Consider the following 13,268-nt stretch of genomic DNA (forward strand, 5'->3'; position numbering starts at 1 on the left):
TGCGATAGAAACAAATCACCAAATTGAGAAAAAAGTAAAATTAAAAAAATAGATATTTAAATTTGCTAAAAAACCTAGAATTCCCGCCGCCCGCAGTTTTCAAATTTTTTCCGCAATCTCATTTCCAAAACAGCCAGATCTGGCTAGAAAAAAGCTGAAATGACATCAGTGGTTGCTCGATGATAGCATCCAACATGCAACAAAAGAGCGCAGTTCATGCAAAATTGTCCCCAACTGGTATTTTTCCACTTCTGGTATTTTTTCTACTTTTTTAAATTTGGTGACCCACTGTTAACTTACTAAGTAGCGCCACTGGAAAATGTAAGTTAGCATCCCTGGCAAAGTGATGGAGATGCAGTGAGCAGGGGAAACTAAAAGAAAAAGTGTTCGAAAATTGTGAATGTAATAGTTAAACGAATTGATGTAGGCCAGCATCTAAAATCGGTAACAAATCAATTGTTTAAATACATATCCCAGCTATAAATATGCCAAATGTGTTAAATGCATACACACAAGTATATATAAATGTGCATACAAAACATACATGTATGTATGTATGTATGTATCGTTTTTTTTTTTTGTTTGAAGTGTTTCGTTGCTCAGCCGCTTTGTATTTAAACACATAGCCAGAGCTAGCCCGGAGACATCAATTGTAACCAATCAAGTTGAAAAGAAAAAACGAATCGACAAAAAAGGAAAAGAACTTTAAATCGAACTCTAACAAAAAGTTTGACAACAAAATAGATTCATATGTTTGTGTGTTTGTATGTACATACCTTGAAAAAAAAAACTCGAACCTTAAAAGGAGTTCTAGGGTTTCATTAATAAGCCCACACGCACACACACACACACACACACCACGCATACACGCGTCGTTACATTTTATGTATATAACGTATGTACATACAGACATATGTACTTTGGTACGGCCGAACCACCAATACATCTAAATGTGCACGCATACACATGCATGCATATATGCATATGTACATGAATATACATATTTGGATGTTGTTTGCGTATTATTTTTGTCATCGCGTTGTGTGTACATTCCTTTCCTTTAGCTAGCCGGTCTCTAGCATTGTCCCCCCAAACCCCCGCCCCAAACATTCGTCCCTGCAAAAAATATTGGCATACATACATACATAGATAAACATAAATAAATGGATCACAAGTGTAACGTCCCCTCGCACCGTTCTGCTTTTATCATTCACAACAGCAACAACAGAAAGACAGAGAGAGCGAGAGAGAGAGCGCGCGAGAGTGAGAGAGATTAGCATCACGAATTTCAGGTGTAAGGGGCCAATTCAAACAGTTTGGTGGCCTTGCCTTCTCCTGCCACTCCTCCTCCACCTGCTCCTGTTCCGGCACCGACACCGGCCACGGCCCCGGACCTGGCTCCTGCGTTCAAGATCGCAAATATTACAAGTTGTATTTGAATGCCATGGATAGTACAAGCGCCACCGGTCGACGGCGAAACAATACGCGAGTCAATGCCGAGGATAATGCTCTAGATCAAATCACAAAGGAGGTATGTTGTCTCTCAACTATCATAGAAAAGGTTTACAAAATTTCTGTATAATTTCTTTACGGGATATTTAAATGGCTTAATAACTTAATGTCCTCTAACAAATCTCGAATGTAACTGGGAAGAACCAATAAACATAATATTTATATACATACATATATATGTAGCTATACATATGTATATCCGATTCTAGTAACCACCTGTTTGACTTTGGAAGAGGAATGATTAAAAGATTTGACTAAGAGCACATTATGTTCATATATAGCAATAAGATGCCCCCGAATGGGGACAATGGCTTAAACATATTGAATGCGGCTAACAAAAAAGGGTCAACTATGAGCTTATAGTATTTCGTTGCATTAAACATGAATTCTACATGGTGCAACATTATTATCACCTTATTTGGTGAATTGATTAAAAACTAGTTTGTTTTTATTTTCTGTATCAAATAATGGCTAGAAGGGGGATTATTTCCCTATTGACTTGTTTAGTTTGGAATACTACAAATGGTTTTTTGTTACTGCGATCTCCCTCGCACAGGTAAATCACTGATGACGATCGAACATCGATAATACACTTTTTTGTGACGCTCTTCTGTCGCCAGTAACTTGACAAAATGTTATTGTTTCTCTTATTTTTGTATTATTTGTTTCTCTCACTACTTATGTATCTCTCTGACACATTAAAAAACTCTCAGTTAGCTTTGCTTTGCAAACATACATACTTACGTACATATGTATATGTCTGTAGGTTTTACGACTTTTAGATTAAAATTTTCATTCACATTTTGAGTTTACAATCGGCGAATCGTGAATTATTTCATGATATAGTTGTTTTAATTCTCTTAATATACTACTTAATATACTCTTGTATAGGTACTACATACAACAGAGAAAAAAGAGTAAGACCCTTAATGTAGAAATTAAAATGGGAAAGCTTACATTTTTTGGGGAGTAATTTTGACATAAGATTTTAAAATATAATAAAAAAAAGTGAGTTAATAAAAACAAATTGTTTTTGACTAGATTTTTAAGAGGTTAATCAAAGTTAGCCTAGCCCAAGGACTAACTTGAAAACAATAATAATTATTTTGAGCAACTTTTGTACTTCTGCTTGTGAACCACAATTATGTTCTAGGGCAAAATAAGCAATAACTAATTCTCAACCAAAAAGAGATTTAAGAAATTGCGTACCCGTAATATGTATGTATATGTATTTATGTTTTAGCAACCTTTGTGTTCTTCAATTTGGTTTTTCTCTAGTTTGAGGTCGGAATTTTCCTTATAATACCAGAACTTTTAATTTAACTTTTTGTTTCGCAAATAAAAATATACACAAATAAACATTTTAAAGCAAATTGCTGATAAAGTGAATATACTACTAGCCAACTATAATGGCGCTTACAACGAAAGAATGAAAATCGGCTATAACGGGGCAAAATTGTCAGTTCCTTGAGTATCGTTGCAATAGAGATAATATATTCAAGGGTTTGGTCTTGATCTAAAAACTTGATTTGGATAAATTTACGCGTATACGTTTGTATATCTGTGATATTGATCTATAAACCTGGCGTCATTATAATCCAACTCGGTTTTAGCTCTGAATATGCCGACCCTGATAATTTAATTCAAAATCATGTATATACATTTTTCCTACAATCTTTATTAAAATTACTTCAATATTTACAATTTGATATGAGTTTTGAGCCATAAATGTCAGTTTGCTCCCATTGTACGCCCCATTATGGGCCAAAAAGAAGCTTTTTCTTATAAAAGCTAAAGCCAGATGACAGTTTATGAGTAAGCAATTACGAAAAGAAAGAAACAAAACAAAGCCAACCACACCAAACACATTCCCATATGTAGGAGGAGAAGAAAGACGTTCTCCAATGGGGGGAGGGCGAATTCCATTTGACATTTTGAGGATCTAGTCATGCCATCATGGGCACACAGAAATGCAGTGATTCTTAACTGGGTTAGGGTTAGGTGGATGATGAGTTATATATGTATGTATCAGTCAGTGTGCAGTGCGTATAAACAACGAGCGAGAGTGTCGAGTCTCGACCATATCTTGTTGAAGAAACCCAAACACAGAAGCGGGGGGCATCACGATGAAGTCATCGGAGAGTTGAGTTTTGGCGATAGCTAGAGCTACTCACTCAAAAGCTTTCGGCGTCGCCGGTTGCGTTGGCGCTTTCGTGAACGTTGCCGCACAGTCACAATGTTAGTTAAAAGAGCAGGCCGATAATAATACGACGTAAAATCCAAAAGGGGAATTCTAGAAACCTATGTATATATGTGTATAACTCATGTAATTTGAAACATCAAAGGCAACAATGGAAGCGATCGAATTGGGCGATCAAATAATGAATAATAAAGAAGATCATACGACGATCATGCCACCTACACCAACCACCACAGAACCTTGTCTAATTGACGACGGCGACGATGATGATGCTGATGAGAAACTGTCTGGCGGCGACGACGAGAGTGAGTCCGAAGAGGAAGTGTTAGTGCAATTCTTGGGCGAGGCAAATCGCATTGTAAGCTAGTCATTAGAACCGCAATTTGCCTATATATACGTTATATACCTCTATATAGTGCACAGTCCACCTATTATACCCCACGATGCATTTCATTAGATTACACAATTTTCATATGTTGTTTCGCTTTCGTTCATTTAGGCCGAAGCTCGTTTAGCGGCGCGGCGTCAAGCTCGTGCAGAGGCACGGGAAATACGTATGCGAGAGCTTGAGCGTCAGCAGAAGGAGCAAGAACAAAATGCCGATCGTGTCTTTGACATGCAAAACACCAGCGGTGTCGGTGGAGACACAATTTCCACCCATCCTGCACGTCTTGTGTATGGCGGTGGCCTCTTGAATGTAACCCGTGCCACAGCATCGCGTCGCAGTAGCGAGGATTCATTGGAAGATGAAAGCCGAAGTTTACGTGACATGAAACATGAGCTCAAAGTAGGTACCTACCACCAACCCGACCCGAAAACATCTCTTTTGCATGATAACGATGATGATGATGATGATTAAAACCGCATGTTTTTTCTCTTTTTAATTTTTTGCAGGACGTTGAAGAGCGCTTCCGAAAAGCAATGATAACGAATGCTCAGCTAGACAATGATCGTGCCTCACAAACATACGAAGTCAAGCTACTCAAGGACAGAAGCGAAACCATGCAAGAGTCATTGGCTCAATTGCAGCGCGAGTATAAGGAGAAAATGCGTGAATACAATGCATTGAAACGTAACTTGGACCGCACCACTTTGGAGCTACAACTGGTACAGGGCCAGTTGAATGAGCGCGATTCTTTGATAGCGGAACAGGGTCTTGTGATTGTAGCTATTGAGAACTCCGATGGCAGTGATGCCAAGCGGGCTCTAGTCAGTGTTGATAACGCCAATGTCTTAGCCTCCGTGCAGGGTTCGTTAGGTGAGAGACCATTGAGATCCACTGGGACTTTACATGAAATTTATTTCCATTTTTTTTTTCTTTTTTCAGATGTAAGACTTAAAAAATTTAGCGAAGATAAACAGCTGCTTCTTGCGGAGGTACAGAAGCTCAATGAACAACTGGAAGAGTATAAAAGTGACGGCAAAATAGGCCACGGCAGTTCATCGTACGGAACATTCGGCTATGACGATGATTATGAGGCTCAGAGTAAGACCCACGTAAGACGATCGTCATTCGTTCGTGTACTAACCATCCACATTCATTGCAGGAGAAGCAAATAAAATAATTTCGGATTATAAGTATAAACTGCAAAAGGCTGAACAAGAAATTGCAAGTCTGCAGGCGAGCTTAGCACGTTCAGAAACTCAGGTTATACGATACAAGAGCACGGCGGAAGCAGCTGAAAAAGCGGAGGCCGAATTGAAAGTGGAGAGGCGTAAGCTCCAACGAGAGGTGGGTTTGGATAAACCTTACTTGGATTAAGCAGCTTATCTTTAGCTGCTAACCCGGGTTGTATTCAAAAAGAACTTTTCGAATTTTGTTTTTTTTTTTTTTCGATTCTTTTTATTTTTTATTAATTTTTCTTTTGTATTTAGAGTTTGTTAGTGGCACATTTTTGGGATGAGTGTCATTGTCAATAGTTGAGGGTAAACCAATCCGACGTTCCAGTAATTGCGAATTGTTTAAACAATCACACCTACATATGTGTGAAAAGAGGCAAGAGGCATTAAATTGTTGTTAAACCTAATTTTGCATTCCTTAATGTTCTTACATGTCTTTTATACTGTGCAACAAAATTGATAATTTTCATATATGTCACACTCAACAATTTCTCGATACATTTACATACAAATATCAATTGAAGACGCTTTTAAGTTGTACATAAATATATGAATTCTAAAGGGAATGTCGTCAGGGTTGGATACACATTGGGCTCTTTCCAGTTTAAAAGGATTTTAGCTTATTATCTGGTAAAAAGCTAGAAGTTCAAGAATAACGAATCATTTTACGAATAATATGAGATTAATAAATTAAAACCAAAAGAAAGTAGTACGGCACTTGGGTTGGACTTTGTATTCTGAAAGAAAATATATATTTTGATATAATAATAGGGTGATACAGCTCCTAAGAAAGCCTTTTGCTTTTGTAGTTTTTAACGTAATGTGTCAATATTTTTTGAAGGTGTCAGGATTGTGCTGTCAATTGAGTATGGAATGTGTATGCCATATATACATATAGTATAGAGTGATTGGTGATATCTTTGGCTAAGTAAATTTCACAAAACAGTTTATGTACTATATTAAAACTACCTTATATATATTCCGAGACTGTATAGAGATAATACAATCGGTTAGAACAGTATTTCTGGGGTCGGCTATCTTTCTATCGATCTTTTATAGCGTGAATTTAAAAAGAAAACACCAAACATTCCAATAAAAGACAAAGGCTTTGGTTGTCCAACCCCAAAAACAAAAAGAGTCCGACCCTGACTGCATTTCGCCTAATGCTATCGCACAATGTCACAACCACATTGGTCTTCTGCTTATCTAATGCTTATTTTTGGAATCGAATTATTATTCATTAAAACCTTTTACCTATTTCACTGCTTTGCCTTGAAAGAACTTTGAAATATGGTGCTCTTAAAGTTGTGTGAAATGACTTGTTTGTGGTCATAGGAAGGAAGTGCACACAGATTGATATATTGGTATAAATTGAGATGTCGCTAAAGACGACATTCCTCTATCTTGTTCAAAAACAAACTAAAACTGTTGATTTGAAACGCCAAAAATACTTTTTCTCTTAATTCATTTTACAACTCAATCTCTATGTTCTTTTAATAAAGCATGGCAGGCGTTTTTGGAAGCAAATTAACCAGATAGAAATATGCGATAATTCAAAATCTAAAACCTACTTAAAACAAGAGTAGAGAACCAACTAGAAAACAATTAGAGGACCAGATACTTGTGTGTTATTTGCTTCAAAATAGGTTTCTTATTAATAACTTTGTATGGAATCGCAGTAATAGTAGGTGTGGTTAGTTAAACTTAAACTGAATCAGCTTTTGGCCTTGTCAACGAAAATTGGTTCATTATTATTGCCCATATCCGATATCGTTTTAGGTTTTTATATTCGATTCGGTAGGAATGTTTCATGTGGAATGTTTTTCTATTGTTTGTCAGTGTGTTCAGTTGACAATTCTCTACTTTTCTTGTTTATATTTTTTATTTTATTTCTAACATGTACAAAAACTCATTCTAACTTGTTATAATTTAAATGAACTCTAAATATCATTTGATACATTTTTCTTTGTTTGCTTGTTTAGAACCGTGAAAATTTAGAGCGATTGGAAGAAGCGGAAACAGCAAATAATCATTTACTAAAACGGCTTGATAAATTAAAAAACGCAAAGAGTGCAATCCTGAAGGACTTATGACCTACGGTATCATCAACGACACAACCCAAAACATCTAAAACGATTCATCATCAGCAGCAGCAGCAGCAACAGATCGCACACACCGGGAGGAAGCCCATCAATGGCGGTGCAAATGTAAATGGCGCAAACGATGACTTAGCCTAAGCCCAACAAAAATATAATCCCCGAATGTTATACTATTTAAACAAACAAAAACAACAAAAGAAAAGAGAAACAAAAAAAAAACAACAAAAGAAAAACAGAAACAAAAAACGTGAAACATGAAAATAATTCAGCTACATACATTAGCTCACGCATATATGCATATATATATTTATATATATATGAGTACATATATGTGTATAGAAAGCCTCTGCTTATTTTCCAACTTTTATGTTTTAGTCTAATTTCTGATCGCTTATAATTAGTTTTATAATAATGAATTACCAATTTATAACGTTAGCGACAACTAAAATATTAGTTTTTGTGTCTTTGAATTGGTAACAGCGTATTATAAAATGAATCTTAAGCGATAGGAAATAGTATATACATAGCTATATGTATGCACTTCATAATATGATCAAAAAAGATGATGATTATAAGGCACATTGTAAATCGAAAGCATCAGCATATCCTTTATTTTCCATTCGCAATTTGGACTGACGGAATTACTTATATATATATATACCTTGGCGGCTAATCATGAAAGGGATGGAATATGTGTTTATGTATGAATGTATAATTAGTTCTCTATATATAAGACTGGTAGACTGTTTGACAGATGACAAACAAAACTAGCATTATCGGAGAAATATTGTGAAGTGTATAGGATCTTCGGTGCAACCGAAGTTGGCACCGGCCCTAAATACATATGAATGTGTATTGTATGTTGGTCGATTGAGATTACTTGACAATTGCCTAGACAATTTAATAACATATGTATATATACATAAATGTATGTGTATGTATGTATGTATGACCAATTAACCATAAAGTTGGTTCGTTTTAGTTAGATAACCTATTTTAAATCACGCCTTTAGCCAAGTCTAACCAAATGAATCCCAATTTACGGAACATCACCATTAAATGAGTCCTACGCTAATCTCACAGAGTAGACATGAATTAAAATTGGGACGCATCCAAGTCTTAATTGATTGTCCTCCTCTACGACCTTCTGCATAGTTTAAATGCCCTAAAGAAAAGTCATTTTGGCATTGTCAAACCATTAGAGAGAAATTAGAGTAATCTGAAACCACAATAATTGGTTTCAATGGACACAAAAGAAGAAATAAAAGTAAACTATTAACCAAGACGTCTCGTTCAAGCGTTTGCATCTACCAGCTATTCGGCCATAATCCAAATGGGCATCCATCAACTAGGTATCTATTTATTGAGTTTGCTTGCAAACTAATCACGCTATCGATGGGACAAAGAGTACTCTGATTCCAGGTACTATTCAGTTATTGTAGGTATTCTAACAAATTTTTCTAAATGGATGACTGAAGCGGCATTTAAAATATTTAATGGCCATAAGTTTGATGAAGCATTCTTAGCATAATTCGTTCAGACTGAACCCGATCGATTCTGAAAAAGTATGTTGAAAAGGAGTGCTATGAATAATAATGTAATTCCGGGTGCTATTCTATATAGAAGTTTACCACTTGGCAGCAACTCTTAAACATATTTACGAACTAATTTCTTTGCATTTCTGGATTATTAAGTTGTTTCTGTTCCTGCAAAAAAAAAAAGAAAATGCATTTGATCGCTTGTTGCAATTTTACTTCTTCTGATTTGTTTAATTTCTTATTTATTTATTTTTTGACTATTGTTTTAATATACAATACATATACAAACACACACGTACACACACAATTTAAAACAATGCTGTCGAATAACAAAATCTTTCCGTTTAACCATGGAATACGAACAATTTAATTACATTTCAAAAATGAAAAATGTTGGAAACCTACTAATAAATATAAAAATAAAAAAATGGAAACTAGAAATCAATTAGCAAACTTATTCTACTTTTATTTGTGTACATTTATTTTGGGGAAAATTTATGTACCTAAAAGTTACCGTTTCAAAATTCCGGGCTTTTAAGGGAATGTCCCGTTTTCTCAACTTAACGCGGCATTTTCACAAAAAAAAATTTTTTGGGAAAATCAGAGGTCAAACGAAATGGACTAGACATCTGTCCTGGAGTGGTCTCAGGCCCGTAAAGTTAACCCTGCCGTCCAAGAATGAGATGTTAAAACTGAGAATCCTATATGGTAATGCGATATCTTGTATATGCCGCAAGTTAGTTTTATATGTATGTATGCTTTATCTCAAAGTTATACTTTTAATTGGGACAAGCCAATTGGTGTGGACTAAGTCTGGAAGTGTAAGTCTGCCTCCTTAGAAGAACCTACCTAAGGACCAAAGATTCCATCTTTTAATGATTTTAAAGTGTAAACAATTGAAGAGAGTGCAATAAATATGCTCCGGAGAAGAAAGGATAAGGAATTGAAGATTGTGGAAATAATACATTTTGACTTGTTTGAATACAGAACAAAATTTCAAAAGAGCTTTCAATCCATTAGATGATGTCGCACAATTGATAAAGAGCCCGGATGGGTGAAATTCTAGAAAAAGGGAGAGGCAGAGAGCCGAGGAGTAGGATTTTTTGAAAATTCTGAACAGTTGTTACCCAAAACCAGAAATACTAAGAAAAACATGGATTACATGCATACATGGAAACAAAAGGGGTGGACTTTTCAGGTCTTTAAGTCCACTAGATGATTTATATGTAGGTACATAAAAGATTCTGCTTTATTGTAAACAAATTTAAATCTGTTTTAAGTGCAGCGGCTTATGTTCATATAATTACTAAATGATTTAAAAATAAAAATTACAAATATTGACAATCAATACATACGTACATTGTATGTGCATACATATTTATCTTTATAAATTGATTCCTAATGTGCCCTTTTGAATTTGCCCTAATATTCAAGAATGACCTTTATTCAACCTTTTCCTTACTCCCAAATTCATTTCACTTTCACTTCAATTCGCGACTGTGTGTGTGTGTACGTGTCTTTTTGTTTGTGTGTGTAGAGCTTACACTCTCTTTTGTTGCTGAGATAGCAAATTTATCGAGTTCCGACCCAGTTGGACCCAACTAATTTTAAAAATACATACATACATATATATATGTATATGTACATATCATATTAGAATAGCCGCAAACAATAGCCGATTCAATGGGAAAGAACTGAAGGAGAGTTCCTCAGAATAGGTTTGCAGAAAAAGTAAGAACATTTTGAAGGTCTGCTGCATCCGCTCCTGGCCTTCAATATTCAAAATGTCTTTACTTTCTATATGCATCCCATAATAAATTTAGAAGTAATGTTAAATAATATAACCAACAAAAAATTCCTCGGATAACTTGCGAGGTGACAAAATAATGTGATAGTAAGTGGTTACGCAGTGTGTTTTAATTCTAGTGGGTACTTTGAGTGGGTGGATGTACATACACAGTACATACATACATATATATATATATATTAGACTGGAATTGAAATAGGGCTGAATCCGAAATTCACGTGGACCGATTTGAATGATAGGCCTTAGAAAAACTTTTTGAAAAAGCTTTTTTAGAGTGGATCTTCTTAGAATTTTCAGTGAATTGTCACAGATTAGAGGTATGGTTTTGAAATAAATTTAAATCTAAAGTTAAATTGGTTTTTTTTGTTCCATCATCGAAAACTCAATAAGACGTGATTATGTGGAAGACAATAAACATTTTCCAAACTCTGCAATGACTGTTCCCACAAATTGATATATTTTTTTATACTTTAATATAAAACTTTATTTGAACATCTTAAGAAAACTTCGTGTTCATATTGTCCAGCCTAATATGGATTACTCGTTCAACAAAGCTTTAATAAAAGAACTCATCGGCAATGTTCGTTGGGTTGTGAGAGCACTGAGAGCAAAAGCTTTCCCTCTCTTACGAAGAGTTTGGTCGGCCCGCTTGACATGAACGTCCTTCATCTGACTTTGAAAAATTTCTCGCCATATTATACCAGAACGAAAGAGCTGAATTTCGCTTACTAAAGGCAGTCGATTCCTTGCGAGCGAACTGAACGGTAGTGACTTTCCAAATTAGCAAATTCTCATTGCAATTTTCTCCAAGATAACTAACCTATTTTTTTTTCTCCAGAAAGTAAAAGTGTAAAAAGTAATCATGTCGAAAATCGGTATTAACGGATTTGGCCGCATCGGTCGCCTGGTACTGCGTGCTGCCATCGACAAGGGAGCCCAAGTCGTTGCCGTCAACGATCCCTTCATCGATGTTAGCTACATGGTCTACCTGTTCAAGTTCGACTCTACCCATGGACGTTTCAAGGGTACCGTTGCCGCTGAGGGCGGTTTCCTGGTTGTCAACGGCCAGAAGATCACCGTTTTCAGCGAGCGCGACCCCGCTAACATCAACTGGGCCAGTGCTGGCGCTGAATACGTTGTGGAATCGACTGGTGTGTTCACCACCACCGAGAAGGCCTCCACTCACTTGAAGGGTGGTGCCAAGAAGGTTGTCATCTCGGCTCCCTCTGCTGATGCTCCCATGTTCGTCTGCGGCGTCAACTTGGATGCCTACAGCCCCGACATGAAGGTCGTCTCCAACGCCTCTTGCACCACAAACTGCTTGGCTCCATTGGCTAAGGTTATCAACGACAACTTCGAGATTGTTGAGGGTCTGATGACCACTGTGCATGCCACCACTGCCACCCAAAAGACCGTCGATGGTCCATCTGGCAAATTGTGGCGTGATGGTCGTGGTGCTGCCCAGAACATCATCCCAGCCTCCACTGGCGCTGCCAAGGCTGTTGGCAAAGTCATTCCGGCTTTGAACGGCAAATTGACCGGCATGGCTTTCCGTGTCCCCACACCCAATGTGTCTGTTGTTGACTTGACTGTCCGCTTGGGTAAGGGCGCTTCCTACGATGAGATTAAGGCCAAGGTTCAGGAGGCTGCCAATGGTCCACTGAAGGGCATTCTCGGCTACACCGATGAGGAAGTCGTCTCCACCGATTTCCTTAGCGACACTCACTCGTCGGTCTTTGACGCCAAGGCTGGCATCTCTCTCAACGACAAGTTCGTCAAACTCATTTCCTGGTATGACAACGAGTTCGGTTACTCCAACCGTGTCATCGATTTGATCAAGTACATGCAGAGCAAGGATTAAGCGGAATTTAATCTGATATTTATTCTACAAATAAATTTGAAATACATACATATAGAAATCCATGCATACACATATGTTTATTGTTATTAAATAAAGTTTCGCTTTGTGTGTAGTTGTCAAATTACTAACTTGTCTTTCTTTCAACAAATTTGTCTAGACAGATTTCTCGGATATACATATACAAACACACACACACACACACATACTATATACAATGAAACACCCCCACCATAATACACTCTACTGACTTTTCCAGTTGTGACCTTTCTTTCAATTTGAAGGTTACGGGAGCCGGCAATTTTTACAGATGCGTGATAGATACACACACACACACATGTATATCCATATATGTATATATGTATATGTTGTATATATGCATGTACATAATATAGAGAAAAGGCAAGGCATTTCACTCAAATAAAATGAAGCACAATTAATTATATAATTGAACAAATTCGTCAATATTTTCCATCAAGCAGTAATATGTACATACATATAACAAAGAACAAAGAATAAATTCAAGAAAGAAAAAAAATTTCCAGGCCACTTAAACAGTAAAAAAATTTTTTTTTGTTTTATTTCGGCATTCCTTATCTACAAAACTTTAGCCGGTACACACAATTTGATAAGA

The 13,268-nt window shown here is 36.5% G+C and overlaps 2 protein-coding genes across 4 annotated transcripts; both read left to right on the forward strand.

Moving 5' to 3' along the window:
• Nucleotides 1-333: 333 nt before the first annotated feature.
• Nucleotides 334-8,716, forward strand: LOC6652929 (leucine-rich repeat flightless-interacting protein 2). Of its 3 annotated transcripts, XM_015176462.3 has the most exons (7): nt 334-444; nt 1,220-1,531; nt 4,212-4,499; nt 4,607-4,970; nt 5,040-5,198; nt 5,260-5,444; nt 7,315-8,716. In XM_015176462.3, exons 2-7 carry the CDS (start codon nt 1,445-1,447, stop codon nt 7,423-7,425), a joined length of 1,194 nt encoding a protein of 397 aa, XP_015031948.1. In that variant the 5' UTR covers nt 334-444; nt 1,220-1,444; the 3' UTR covers nt 7,426-8,716. The 3 variants fall into 3 exon arrangements, with proteins under 3 accessions (XP_015031948.1, XP_023037097.1, XP_002075408.2); XM_023181329.2 differs by lacking the exons at nt 334-444; nt 1,220-1,531; nt 7,315-8,716 and adding exons at nt 3,710-4,070; nt 5,588-5,898; XM_002075372.4 differs by lacking the exons at nt 334-444; nt 1,220-1,531 and adding an exon at nt 3,712-4,070.
• A 2,757-nt stretch (nt 8,717-11,473) lies between these two features.
• Nucleotides 11,474-12,761, forward strand: LOC6652930 (glyceraldehyde-3-phosphate dehydrogenase 2). Its single transcript, XM_002075373.4, has 2 exons — nt 11,474-11,540; nt 11,615-12,761. The coding sequence occupies exon 2, from the start codon at nt 11,639-11,641 to the stop codon at nt 12,635-12,637; it is 999 nt and encodes a 332-aa protein (XP_002075409.1). The 5' UTR covers nt 11,474-11,540; nt 11,615-11,638; the 3' UTR covers nt 12,638-12,761.
• The last annotated feature ends 507 nt before the right edge of the window (nt 12,762-13,268 follow it).

Source organism: Drosophila willistoni (genome assembly GCF_018902025.1).
Source record: "Drosophila willistoni isolate 14030-0811.24 chromosome XL unlocalized genomic scaffold, UCI_dwil_1.1 Seg142, whole genome shotgun sequence".
In the NCBI taxonomy this organism is placed as follows: Eukaryota; Metazoa; Arthropoda; class Insecta; order Diptera; family Drosophilidae; genus Drosophila; species Drosophila willistoni.

What these genes read in the sequence shown, in the direction of transcription:
- LOC6652929 (XM_002075372.4), top strand. Translation starts at nt 3,864, where the DNA reads ATGGAAGCGATCGAATTGGGCGATCAAATAATGAATAATAAAGAAGAT. An exon ending in ACATGAAACATGAGCTCAAA is followed by an intron (nt 4,500 to 4,606) that starts GTAGGTACCTAC and finishes AATTTTTTGCAG; the next exon opens with GACGTTGAAGAGCGCTTCCG. An exon ending in GGCGTAAGCTCCAACGAGAG is followed by an intron (nt 5,445 to 7,314) that starts GTGGGTTTGGAT and finishes TTGCTTGTTTAG; the next exon opens with AACCGTGAAAATTTAGAGCG.
- LOC6652930 (XM_002075373.4), top strand. Translation starts at nt 11,639, where the DNA reads ATGTCGAAAATCGGTATTAACGGATTTGGCCGCATCGGTCGCCTGGTA.